Source organism: Myotis brandtii, unplaced genomic scaffold (genome assembly GCF_000412655.1).
Source record: "Myotis brandtii unplaced genomic scaffold, ASM41265v1 scaffold1164, whole genome shotgun sequence".
NCBI classification, from domain to species: Eukaryota; Metazoa; Chordata; class Mammalia; order Chiroptera; family Vespertilionidae; genus Myotis; species Myotis brandtii.
In genome coordinates, this window is record NW_005354027.1 from 35,219 (window position 1) to 49,317 (window position 14,099).

The window sequence follows — 14,099 nt, forward strand, 5'->3', positions numbered from 1 at the left end:
ACCTCCTGCCACTCTGCATGAACTCACAAGCTCCACTTCTCACTCCACCCATCTCCTCAAGAACATCTCTCCAAACACTGTCTTTCACCAGCCCCCCCGCACCCCAACAACATCAATTTTCCCTCTTTGCTGGATTATGTTCATAAGCATAAAAATATACTACCATTTCTCCCACTTAAAGAAATGCTCTTGACATCACTTTTCCTGTTAGCGACGACCCAATTCTCTCTGTTTACAACAAAATTCTTCAAAAGAGGTAACTCGATGTACCATACCCAATTGGTCATTTCCCATAATGTTTTAAGAAACTTTCAGAAGTATAACATACCTACAGAAAAGTACACAAATCATAAGTGTAAAGCTCAGTAAGTGAAAACTAGTCCACTTATGAGTATGGTGGCACGTGTGTAGGCAGCACCCAGAAATCCCTCTTGTACACCCTGCCCAGTGCCCCCTTCTAGCTCCCAGCAGCAGGGCATGGTGTTGCCCGGATCTTTTCCTCCTGATCTCTCTTGAGTCCACACCAATGGGCTTTCACCTCCAGCGCCCCGAGACTGCGCTTGTCAGTGTTGCCACTGGCCGCATTGCTGAGAGCTTAATGCTCAGACCTGGTCTTATATGCCTATCCTCAGCCTGGATTTCTTCCTTGAACCCACAAAATGCTCACACCCAGCTGCCTGCGGGTGCCTCTACCTGTATGCTCGCAGGCATTTCGAACCTTCCAGAGGAAAAGGATCAAAGCCCAGCTCCACATGCTCCTTTGGCACCTACACTCCTGGCCAGTGGAGTCTCCATCTTCTAGTCATCCTGTTCTCTCCTCCGTTCGCAACCATAACAGATATCTCGTGGCTATCCTTCTGCAGTCTGTCCTGTCCCCCTCTGGTCACTAAGTCCCCAGCAGGGACTGCAGTCCAGACCACACCAGCCTCCAGCATGGGGGCCCTGTTTCCACCGTGCCCTCCACAGGCTCCCGAGAGGGTGCTGATGGTGTCTGTCCCTGCTCAAACACCCCATGACATCTCACCCCAAAGAAAAGGCCCAAGTCAATGTTACAGCCTAAAAGGCCTTGTGGGGTTTGCCCCCACACACCCCAGTCTTGTTACTTCTCTTGCCTCTCTCCCTATTTCCACACCCAAAGGGCACCTGCCTCAGCCACAGACCCCCATGTCATTCTCAAACACACCTGGCATGTTCCTACCTCAGGGCTTTTGCACTGGCTGTCCCTCTGCCTGAAAAGTTCCTCCTCAAGAGATACTCATGGCTCAGCCTATAGTTTTATTGTGAAACTAGAGGCCCAGTGCACGAAATTGTGCAGGTAGGGTCCCTAGGCCTGGCCTGCGATCAGGGCCATCTTCTGCCCGTTCGCTAGTCTCCAGATTGAACGTAGCCTCCGCTGCCAGGGCGGGTGGGTCGCTGGTGTGCCCCTCAGCTTCCGTCAGTGCCGCAAGCCCCAGCAGCAGCGGCAGCGGTGGCGGTGGTGCCTGCGTGAGTGGCCCCAAGTGGGCAGCGTGTTCCATCAGCAGCTGGCCCCGGCGCATGCACTTGGAGGTGAAGTCACCGGCAACCGCTTTCCCATAGGCCTGAGCCCCCGAGCAGCCAGGGATGTGCTGGGGATCCCAGCAGCCTGACAGCCAGCCTGGTCATCCCACCACCCACCCTGGTTCCCCTGTTCACCATCACTGATCCATTGGAGCCTGTGGGGGGAGGGGGGGAGTGGGAGGGACCAAGAGCTCAGTCATTCTGCCCGCTCGCCAGTCCCCAGTCCCGCCCCGCCGCCACCCACCTGCTTCCCCGTGGTTCCCCGTTCGCCTGTGGGCAGGGGTAGGGGGGTGGGGGAGGGGAGGGACCAAGCAATGGTCAATGCACCTCATGGCAATTGGTCGAGTGGTCATTCCAGTCATTACACTTATGGCCCCTAGCCTTTTATTATATAGGATGCTATCCTCTAAGAAAGCCATTCCATGATCACCCTTTTAAAAAATGTATACCCCATATCCATTCCTTCTCCTTTATAACTTCTCACTGTTAGGCCCTCTATGACTTACTTTTGTTTGTTCCCTGCCTCTCAGCACTAGAACGTCAGCTCTGTGAAGCTGGGGTTCTGTTTCATGCACTGCTGTATCCCTGCGCTCAGAACAGGGCCTGATGCAGAGTAAGCGCTAAGTAAATGCTGGATGAATGAATGGATTTCAAGGATGTAGTTCCTGGCTGGGTTGGACTCTCGTTCTTCTAGGTTTTAAAGAGATTCCTTCTTCCCTAATTTATTCAATTCCCTTTATTGGTGCCATTCATAAAATTCATAATCTGATTTTTAATACCCTTTCCTCATTTAATTATTGTTATAATGTTGCAGTTAGCAAAGGAAAGAAACGTTTTATGAAATAAAATGCTCAAATGTAGAAGCCACCTGCAGCAGGTGCTGGGCATGTAACCGACTGGCCTGCCCCTGCCCAGTTCCAGACCTAAGGCGTCATGGGGGAGGGTCTCCAGCTTCAGTCTCCAGCTGGCACCTGCCACGTGGGAGTGAGTAAGGAGCCCTGTTTAGGACGGGCTTCTCTTCCTCACTGCACCAGCCTCCTAGCAGAGTGAGGGACTGGATTTAGAAGCCGGTACCGTGCTTCTCTTTTTGTTTTCAGACAGATAAGAAGGTCAAAGTTTTAATGCAGAAAAATTTCATTTTAAGATGTAGAAATATCTCCATTTGCATCAAGTGCCAATACTCGCTACCTCTCTGATTTTTATAAATTATTTAATCCCTTGAAACCAGTTTCTTCATCCATAAAATGGGGATAATAATTTCCCACCTTTCAGACTCATTGCAAAGATTGAATAAGTGTGCATATTAATTAACTCACAGAAGTTGCTCAGCAAATTATGGATTCAGTTCTAACCTCCACATCATTCAGAAGCATCCATTCCTGGATATCCTACCCAAACTGCACACAACACTTTCCTCTTTATAAAGTGGTTTAGGAAGCTCGCGTGCATTGGGAGCTGGATCGGTTAACACTGTTGGCGTAAAATGATGTCTGGGACAAATGCTACACTCACCCTCCTCCACAGGCCTCCACGCTGAGTCCTTCATCACAGTCAGGCCCAAGCAGCTGCCTTTTCCAGGGATGGCTCTGAGCCAGGCACCCTGGCAGCCCCAGCCCCTAGGACACCTTCCACCCACTGAATCTTGGTTACAAGGCCACAGAGGGATGCCATGGCACTGCCACATCACAGGCTTGCTATGAGATCATGCATGGGCAACAGCTACTTAAACTGAAGCAGCATCAGGACCAGCGGGAGGGCTTGTTCACATGCAGGTTCCTGGACCCACCCCAGAGGCATGTAACCATCTGAGTGGATCTGTGGTGGGGCCAGGCAACGTGCATGTCTAATTGTGTGAGGGATGCTGATGCTGTTGGTCAGGACCACACCCCGAGTAGCAGGTGCAAAGTATGTAACATGGGACCAACACTTAGTGATCTACATGTTTCCCACTTGACAAGCACTTTTATTGCTTCCATTACTACTATGACACCTTTCTCAATGATAAAGTCTGTTGGAGAAAAGACCCTAAGTCGTCTTTTCCTAGGGGTCTCTTCATCCAGGGCCCCATATGTGGACTGACAATTTGGATTTGCAGGAGAGTGTGTTCAGCACCTGCTGCTTTCCCTGGCACCTGTGGGGACTCCCTCTCTAACTTCACTTCCTGAACACCTGGTGAGCTCCATGCCACAGGTCATTTGAACACCACTTTATGGATCAAGACACTGAGGCAGGGGTCCTCAAACTTTTTAAACAGGGGGCCAGTTCACTGTCCCTCAGACCGTTGGAGGGCCAGACTATAGTTTTAAAAAAAACTATGAACAAATTCCTATGCACACAGCGGCGGCAAAAACACCCGGCGGGGCGGGCCGGATAAATGTTTTCAGCGGGCCGCATGTGGCCCGCGGGCCGTAGTTTGAGGACCCCTGCACTGAGGCATGAAGAAGTTGCCTACCGATCTGGGCCCAGGTGAAATAGGACAGAACAAAAACCACCCTGGGTTTTGTGAGTCCAGGGAGCCTGTGGATTTGTCCCACCACTGCCTCATGTCGTCCAAACACTGAGATACTGGTTTTGTTTTTCTAAAATGGCCCTGCATGTTCCCTTGACCTCACTGAGTGGTTATTTGACAAAGTGCAATAATTGTCAGTGATACAGTGAAACAGGATCTGTGATAGATGAAGAAAAACAGCCGTCACACTGGTGTCAAAGATTTCCCTGTAAACAGTGTTGGGACTTGGGGAGCTTTGGCTTCATCAATATTCCGTTTGCTCTATTCTGACGTCAGCACTCCAGCCCCCAGCACCTCTGGGCAGCAGAAGGCATTGGTGGCAATTGCAAAGCACCCTGTAGGGATGGCTCTGGGTGCTCGTCTCTCCAGTGCCCTCCTCTCTCCAGAACTCCCAGACGGCCTTGCCCGAGAAAGCACTGATTAATGTGGTGTAATGGCTCTCAGAGTGTCTGTTCATTGCAGGTGCACACTCCCTCCGGCAGCTGCGTGCTCCCTTCAAATGCCTGTGGAAGATGGTGTGCCTGCAGGCAGGCTGTAGAAGCACAAACAGCTCGCCCACAGCCTCGTGGCTGTGCTAAAGCCTGTGTGTCAGGGGGGGTCGCCCCCTGTTCTGCAGCCGAGACCAGAACCACACAGCGTGGACGGTGATGGAGAGAGCTGCGGGGGCCTGGTCAGCCTGGCCGTTCCCAGGTGGACAAATCTGGATACAGACCCTGTAGAGGGCACTTACCTCCAGAGATTTCTTCTCTGCTTTGGTCCCACTAATGGGAAATCCATCCTCGGTGCACAATGAAAAGGACTGAAAGCCTGGGACCTCTTCTGATCCACACCGTGAAAGCAAGCCCGAGACTCCCAGACCCTCGCCTTCCCCTCGGAGAAATGTGACCAGAGGCCTCCACGGAAACGGCCGTTCACATTCACTGTTGAACAAATAATCGGAATCCTCTTTCTCATCAAAGGTATGAAATGTCATGATGGGTCAGACCCAAGTCGAAGAGGTTTCTACCATGTGAAGAATGAAATTACTTTCTGAGAAAGAGACTCTAAATGCTCGTCTCTGGAACTGTGGTCTTGGTATTATAAGTACACTCTTTTAGACAAAGACCCTATGCACAACCTGCCCTGCTCTGGAGACGGCTGCACCAGGACACAGGGAGCAGCCAAGACAAGGGACAGCCTCTCTGTCCGGCCTCACAGGCAACCTGTCCTGTGCCCTCCCATTTCCCCAGGGCTCGCTCCCCCTGGGTGCCTCCAGATGCGTTTATGCATGTGCACTTCCACCTCCTGGAACAGGTAACAGCTGTCCTAGTAGGATCCAAGGTAAGAAAGTCAATCCTACTCTAAAAATGGGTAATTAGCCCTAACTGGTTTGGCTCAGTGGATAGAGCGTTGGCCTTCGGACTGAAAGGTCCCAGGTTCGATTCCCATCAAGGGCATGTACCTTGGTTGTGGGCACATCCCCAGTTGGGGAGGGGCGTGCAGGAGGCAGCTGATCGATGTTTCTAACTCTCTATCCCTCTCCCTTCCTCTCTGTAAAAAATCAATAAAATATATTTTTAAAAAATTGGCAATCAGAGCTCTGCTGTGGACAGCACCTCCTGCTGGGGGCTAGGTCAAGGCTTTCCCCAGGAGGATGAGAGTGACCTGCTCCGTTTAACCTCACCACGTGGCAGGACTGGGATGCAGGAGAGAGGGTTGACATCCATGTTCAGTTCATGGGAAAAGCCAGAAGTCCCACAGTGTGTGAGAAGCCATTTCTCTTGGCTCCATCCCGACCTTCCCTAGTGTAGTGAAGCTGCTCTTGTCACCGCAGCACCATAACCCAGGTTGGGGTGCAGTGTACACAGAAGCGGGTAAGCTCTCCTCCTCTGGGATCTTCTGCCAGCAGGTTCTGCACCGAAGCATGTCTGTCCATAAGCCTTTCTCCAGGCCCCAGCCTGTGTCCCAGTCCTCAGCATACACAGTACCTACATTTTCTCCTTGGAGTCTAGGCACACCTGGGCCTCGCTCCACCCAGAGCCGCCCAGGCTCCTACCAAACCTGGCAGTCTTGCTTTCCAGCCAATGCTTGTGCCTCCAAAGAAGGGAGGCCTGTGGCATTCTTGGACAAACTCACACAAGAGATGTTCAGGTCAACCCTCCAGGCCATCGATGGACGTAGAGCAACTGCTCAGCCCCACCTCAGCCGTGCGGGACTTTCCCATCACCCTCCCCACCCACTACCCTCTAGACCAGGACCACAGGGCAGCCCTGAGCAGGAGGGCCCCACGTCCCTCAGCTCCTTCGCCCCTGCCTTGAAGGGCCTCGGAGTGGCCCTGCTAAGAGGTGCGTGCCCTCAGGAGTACCACCACCTGTTAGCTCACCGCTCGCCCCTGCGTGGTGTCAGGAAAGGGGGGTCAGGGGTAAAATAAAGGGCACAATGGGACTCCTGTCACAAGCCAAACAAAAACCAAATCAACACCGAAACCAGCGAGAAGCAGTGAGAGGCCACTGCTGGGCTTGGCCAAGGAATCTGTTTTTAAGCCAAGAGAAATAAATATTTCAAACAAAAGACAGGTCAGAATCAGTGTTTGCTGCCTCAGTCCCAGAACCTCGCAGCTGAAGAGGGAAGCCCAGGGGTGAGGCGTGTCCCAGGAGCCAGGAGTGCAGAGCCACGCTCTCCCTGGCCAGCCCAGCAGCTGCCTTCCTCTCTGTTGGGCTGGGATGGTGGTGCTGCTGGAACCTCGTGCTTCAATGGGCAAGTATAAATGTCTTCCCTTGATTAATAAAAATGGGAAGATAGGTTATTTTTGAAAGAATGCTTTTCATTTGCTAGAGGAAATCTTTCAAAGCCTGGGGTCCATGAAGGCACACCAAGGAGGATGCTCTACAGTGAAAGAGGGCTAGTCACCGAACCCTTCCGAAGCCCTCACACTGGCCACCCACCAAGATACACCATTTCCGCTGGCAGAACATTGACTGGGGGCAAGGACACACAGGCGACTGTGAAACTAGAATCTATTTTATCCAATGAGCCTTTCACAAAGAAAACGCACCCCCTTTGAGTCCATTCTCAGTCGGTTAGATGTCCTCACCCTGGGCACAGTGCTTTCCAGCACTGGGTCAATGCCACTGCCAAGGCCCAGGTGCCCGCGTGAAGGCCAAGCTCCCCAACCTATCTGCTTTTCCCCAGTGGACACCGGTTTCCATTATTCAGCCCTTTCCCGGAAGACTGCCCACCTTACCTTGGGGAGCCATGGGGGCAGTCCCAGGATGACTATTGAGGTGAGGTGGCCCTGACCCCTGAGCTCCCTGTGGCACCAGGACTTACCCAGGCATGTTCTCCAGCCATAAAGTAAAGAGTCCTCTGGTGGCACGAGTAGAAGGTCTTTCCTGACTCTCCTCCTTACTGCTGGGTGTGCTGTGTGGGAGTGGCCTTACCTCGTGGGACAGGTAGAAGGCTGCAATGCCCAAAGGCCAGAAGCAGCAGAGCATGGAGAAGACGCTGAGGCCCAGGTGGTCCCGGGGGGGCATCATGAGAAAGTTGTCCTCGCTCTCTGTATCACTGGAGTAGTTGCTCTGCAAGAGAGAAAGCGGGGATGAAGAGTGTTAGTAAAGGAACCAGTCTGCGATGCCCTCTGAATCTGGAGGTGGAGCCTGGCCCCCGGGAAGGTCACTGTTGTTATTGCCTGCAAGTGCTACCCCTCAAAAGGAAGTGCCCAGCCAAGGGAACTCTTACCAAGAACAGGAAGAGAAAAATTGCAGGCACAAGGTTTTGGGTCATTCCTCAGATGACAAAACCCTATAGGAGTCAATTACTCACAGATCTTTGGGACGAGGGCTGGGCAGTGGGGGTAAAGGTCTACTCTACAGAGGATAGAACTGGCTACTCTCAGAAGGACACATTCTGTGGATTCCACTCTTTATTCTGACACAGGGGATTTCTATTTATTTATCTATTTTATTTATTCATTTTTTAAAAAGAATAGCTTATTGATTTTTAGAGAGAGTGGAAGGGGAGAGAGAGGGAAAGAGAGAAACATCGATGTGAGAGCGCAACATGGGTGGCTGCCTCCTGCATACCCCCTACTGGGGATCGAGCCTGCAACCTGGGCATGTGCCCTGACTCGGAATCAAGCCAACAATTTCCTGGTGCAGGGACTACGCCCAACCAACTGAGCCACACCGACCAGGGCTGAGACAGAGGGATTCTTAAAAAGTAGCTCGGCCAATTCCACCACTGATCAAAGCTCCCTGCAGAGGGCGCACTGGAGCAGAGCTCGAGGATGAGAAAGGGCAGTGACGTTGTGGCAGGATAGTAAGAAACTAGGGAAATCCCTGGGCAAGTGGAATGGGGAAACTGAGACAAGAAAATTAAACAGGCCAAACAGTTTGAGCAGCTTGCAGCCAGCTTGTGAATCACAAGACCTTATCTTCCCCAACGAAGGACACTTGAGAACAAATGGTTTATAGCTCTCCTCCCTAACCAGAGAACACATAGCTCAAATCACCCTGGCCTGGGAAAATAGAGAACAAAGACCCAATTAATGTCACTTGTGCCAGCCGGACCCAAGGACAGACAAAGTTGGGGAACAAATAACAAAAACCCCATTAAAGCCAGACAGACCTAAGGTAAACGGCCAACAGTAAAACAGACCAAAGAATAACCCCAAATTCCCCAATATACTCATTTTGATACTTCAGCATATTAAAAATGCACCTGGAAAGCTGATGAATATTCTGCTGAAACCCTCCCCTAAGAGTCTCACCTGCAGAAAAAAAAGGGGGGGGGATAAAAAGCCCCCAGGACAAAGAATCAGTGTGGCACCTGTGCCCCTTCTCGGGCACAAACATTTGATTTCTTCCTAAACTCTAAGGGTCCCCATGAGACTTGCAACCAGGGAGCAGTGGGCAGCTGAAGCCTGACCCGGGCTCACCCCTGATCCTGTCTCCAAGGCCCCCTTTTCTCTGACTTCCCAGTGAGCTGAAGCAGCCCCGCCTTGGCTCAGTTCTTTCCTGTAACATTCTAGAGCCAGAGCAGAGCACTCCCTAGGCCTAGGCTCTTCCCTGCTGCTGCTTCTACCCTAATTCCTTCCTCTTTCACTGTCCCAAACCATCTGGGATCCTGTCGTGACATCTTTCCTACACGAAGTCAAGAACCCACTCAGTACAGGCCAGCTTGAGGCAGAGCTGCTTTGGGTCGGTCCTTACCTGGGAATCATGTCAAGGGGCTTCCACTCCTACATGCCCAGCTAGAGGATGCTTGTGTCCCAGTTAGTTATCCCACGGGCTGGGCCCCCATGACACATTTTCTCTCCTCATCAGCATATGGCACACTCAGGCCGATTCATCCCAAACGGGGGCCACTCCCCGTGATGATTTTAGAGAGATGGAGTCCCATTTTACTCCAGCTTTTGTCAGCTGCAGGAGGTTGTTAAATGTGTGCCCCCACCCCCCTGGTGCAGGCTGGAGATATGTAGGACCTCCGCAGTGCATGCTGGCCTGAGGCAGCTTCAGTGGCAGGCGCTCCACCTAAGGTACCAAATACTCAGGTGGGTGCACTGTATGAGCCTAACACCTGTGTGGGTGCCATGACCACCAGCACCCCCCAGCAATGCCCCCTCTTATCTCCCCTGCCTTCCCACGCAGACAGACAATGATGAAGCCCACAGGTGACGACGATGTCTTTTCCTATTTTGTTAATTAAAATGCACTTGAAATGCCCACCTGAGCCTCTCATCAGCGTGCAGACAGCAGCAGTGTTTTGGTGAAACGGTGGAAGCTTCCTGTTAGGACTTCTCTTGTCTCGTTGAGAAAACAGGCAAAGTCTGATGGGCTCACTCAAACCACAAACAAGGACCTTGTCTGGAGGGCCCTGTGATGGAAGTGGGTGATGCACGGTCTACACAGCAGCTGTCCCCCCAGCCCTGCAGGGCGGTGGCTTTGAGGACCAGCCCCTTCCTGCTGGGGGGGCACTGCCCCTTCTCAGGTGAGTCACAAGCACTGCTGAGTTTGGGATCACACAGCGTATGCCCCCCAGAGCTGTGTCTGAAATTTACATCCTTTTACTCTGCAGCATCACCTCCCAGATGGTCTCCCCAACAATAGAGGGAAATGAAAATTACTCCCTTTATGCCTGTCAGAGACGAGAACTAAACAGCTTTCAGGGATGCATAATTCATGGGTGAGACTCATGGGTGGATGAGGGCTGCCTGGGTGTGCTGCGGAGGGGTAGATGAGTGGGGACCCTCCACTGTTTGTGGGGTTCTTGGGGCGGGGCTGAAATGGGAATTTTCAGAAGCCCCCACGGGAGGATGAGGTAGCAGAAGATTTCATTGGTGTAGATTTACATCTCTCAGGTTCCAATGTCCCATTTCCCCAAGCCGGTCCAGGAAGAGGGGCAGCTGGGAGTTCCGTAGAGGCAGAAAGAGGGACAGTGTCCAGAGTTTCCACCCCATGTTGCAGCCGGGTGTGGTTCAGCATCCAGGCCAGGTTACAGCCTATTAGTCCTTTTGTGGAGCCCAACAAGGCATGTGCCATGTGGGCAGAGGGGAGCACAGCCCCTGCCGCAGGAGGCCCAACGGGAACGGGCATGGGAGCCAAGGGAGCTCACTTATTTGTTTAGAAGTTGAAATATTCAGGTTTTGTGCACTTGCAATGGCCATGTCCATTCTGGCCAATTACCTATTTCCAGGTCTGACTGATGGGCAATTAGCCTCCCACATCACTCAGACCTTACTGGGCATGCGTCTAACCTGCCTCTGGTCCCTTCCCCCATGGATCAGCAAGGAATAGACCTGGAGAGTGTTATATGCAGCTTTTTGGCAAAGCTGTGTAAGTGGCACACCTATACTATTTGGTCTCCTCTTTCACTCCTTTCCTGTTAAATAATAACCAGGTTCTTACAATGGTATCAGGTGGAGATGCACATGTGCCAGCCCCTGGGAAGTTGAAATCTCTTATTTGAATGGAGGCTGTGCAGCGTTGCCAGGCAGAGTCCGAGTATCTTCATGGCCCTTCCTCTCCGCAGCCGTGTCAGTGGCACGCCTATAGTATTTGGTCTCCTCTTTCACTCCTTTCCTGTTAAATAATAACCAGGTTCTCACAATGGTATCAGGTGGAGATGCACATGTGCCAGCCCCTGGGAAGTTGAAATCTCTTATTTGAATGGAGGCTGTGCAGCGTTGCCAGGCAGAGTCCGAGTATCTTCATGGCCCTTCCTCTCCGCAGCCGTGTCAACCCCAGGGTCTCCAGGCCCTTATCTGGGAACAAGGCACCGAGTGCTGAGCTGTGTTGGAAAGGCTGAGCTGCACGTTCTGGGAAGGGAAGAGCCTACAGTGACCGTCCCAGGTTGAGGGAATCCCAAGAGCCTCTGCTCGAGGTGGAGGGGCAGGACTGAAAGGACAGCCTCTTCTGACCCTCAGCTCAGTCCCTGAGTTCATGAACTTCATGCTGGCGGGTCCAGGTGCTGCTCACGGGTGTCCTCACACGGGTACAGCAACTCTGTCTGTGGATATTTGGTTAGTGTTTTTGTTTGTTTTTTGCATGTTTTTAAAAAATGATTTTTGGTTTTTGTTTTTAGTTCACAAAGAGTTTTATATACAGTACCTAAGTTGGCTGGATTCTAACAGCAACTCTGGAAATAGGTTTTGTTCCTGTCTTTACTTTTATTTCTATTTTACAAAGGACAGAGCTGGACTCCAAGAAACTGAAATCTTTCCAAATCACAGAACCACCCAGCCAGTGGCTGCTCAGTCCAGATTATGCTGTGTTTGGACACCAACCAAAAACGTGGCTATGAATAAACCCCACTTTACCTCAGTTGCTTCTTGTCCAAAGATAAGGTGTCTCCTCTGACCAAGGATTCTGATGACTTTATTTCTTTTTTAAAAAAAATATATCTTTATTGATTTCAGAGAGAAAAGGAGAGGGAGAGAGAGATAGAAACATCAATGATGAGAGAAAATCACTGATCGGCTGCCTCCTGCACACCCCACACTGGGGAGCAAGCCCACAACATGGGATGTGCCCTGACTGGGAATCGAACCGTGACCTGGTCCATCAGTTGACACTCAATCACTGAGCCAACCGGCTGGGCATGACTTAACTTCTTGACTGGCCTGTTTCATGGTGGCGACATGAAGGCCAGTGGTGACAGTGTCCAGTTGAGAGTTTTCTCAATCAAATGGCCAGGGTGTGTGAACTGCTGCCCCAGGCCACACAGGCAGCAGCAGCACCGACTTCTGCCTTTGGAAACTGCTCAGAATGACACCGCTAAACCCATGAAGCAAAGAATTAGACTTCAGGGCACTCCCCCCAAATCTTCACAGATTTTCATTTAGAAGCATAAGGGAAGCACACTACAAATTACCAAGTTGTGGCTACATGGCACCAGAACAATTAGTCAATCTTGACTAAAATAGATTTTAAAATAGATTCAGACAAATTACAGGGTAGACAGAACAGCCCAGCTCTTTTCTTGTTCTTTCTTCCATTAGTAGGTTATAAGTGGCTGTGGGCATTGTGCCACCAAACAGCAAGGAGAGGAAACGAGGCCGTGTGCAGGAGGCTATGTACACACCAATAAACCAAATAGAAAAATATGCATAACTACCAACACCAACACATTCATCACCCACAGCAGCTGTTTCTAAAATTCCTCCTCATGGGTTGTTGGATTGGAATAGCTGTGACGCAGATTGAAAGTAATTTAATGGAGGTGACAGTCCACCTGAAGGTCCTCCCTTTGAGCTAACCCTTTTCAGGAGGCAAATGCTACAAAAAGGTAGAGAAAGGAAGGAGCCGCTGGGTCCCTCAGCCGGTGCCCTGCTGATCTGGCTGCTCCCCCGACCATCTGCCCACTCTCGATCCCATTCTTGTTGCCTCCACTCAGTGGAATGGCTTTTACTCAGCTTGGGGTTTTCTTCCCTGGCTTATTTTAGGTCCCAATGTTTCCCATTCTCTCAGCTCTGTGAGCAAGGGCTGCAGGGCGCCTTTTCAAGGGTGGGAAGCTGTGCTCAGCTATGTGACTTAGTCTCCCTCAGGCCTCACTCATCCCCACAGTGCCTCCCTCTGGGCCACATGCTACTCTCTTAATTCCCCTTGGCCTTCTCTGCTTGCTAATTCTGGAGAGCACCTACTGCTCGGCTTGAGGGAGAGAGCAGAGGACCAGCGAGCAGGATGGTACAGGCGTGGGCCTCGACTAGCCCAGGATGCAGAGTAGTCCAGGCTGCGGCCTTCCTAGGGAGGCTCGGGTTGCAGGAGCACCACCTAAGAAACACAAGGACAAACATGCAGGTGTGTCTGTTCTAGAGTGTTCCTGGCAGCACTGTTTAAAAACAGTACAATTATAAAAGAATTCTACACACCCAGCAGGTACGGGAGTAGTGGTGGGAGACAGCAGTGGCAGTCTGGCAGGGTGTCCTGGAAAGCTCTGAGGAGAAGTGGCATTTGAGGAAAGCCCTGAACATGGTGAGAAAACTAAAACTGATGGCATGGCTGTTTATTGATTGCCCAGGGAAGGTGTTTATAATAAACTAGAGGCCTGGTGCACAAAATTCGTGCACTTGGCGGGGGGAAGTGTCCCTCGGTCTGGCCTGCACCCTCTCACAGTCCAGGAACCCTCAGGGAAAGTCCTACTGCCCTGAAAGCGGGAGAGACTCCCCCCACTGCCGCCACCGCCGTGCTCACCAGTGTGTGCCCGGCTCAGGGCTTCTGGCTGAGTGATGCTCCCCCTGTGAGAGCACACTGACCAGCAGGGAGCAACTCCGCGTTTAGCGTCTGCCCCCTGGTGGTGAGTACGCATCATAGCAAGCAGTCGTTCTGCCATTTGGTTGATTTGCATATTAGCCTTTTATTATATAGGACTAGAGGCCCGGTGCACAAAAATTTGTGCACTCCGGGGGGGAGGAGGGGTCCCTCAGCCCAGCCTGTGCCCTCTTGCAGTCTGGGACCCCTCGGGAGACAACGACCTGCTGGCTTAGGCCTGCTCCCGGGTGGCAGAGGGCAGGCCCAATCCCTAGGTGCAGCCCCTGGTCGGGCTCAGAGCAGGGCTGATTGGGGAGTTGGGGCGC

The 14,099-nt window shown here is 51.7% G+C and overlaps 1 protein-coding gene across 1 annotated transcript in view; it reads right to left on the bottom strand.

Annotated features, from left to right (window-relative positions):
* Nucleotides 1–7,357: 7,357 nt before the first annotated feature.
* SYNDIG1 (synapse differentiation inducing 1) overlaps nt 7,358–14,099 on the bottom strand; it is a gene marked incomplete at its 3' end in the record, with an annotated part of 21,673 nt that continues 14,931 nt past the window's right edge. Inside the window, exon 3 of the mRNA XM_014529072.1 lies at nt 7,358–7,605. Within this exon, the coding sequence (XP_014384558.1) occupies nt 7,358–7,605 (248 nt within the window). The remainder of the gene's footprint in view (nt 7,606–14,099) is intronic.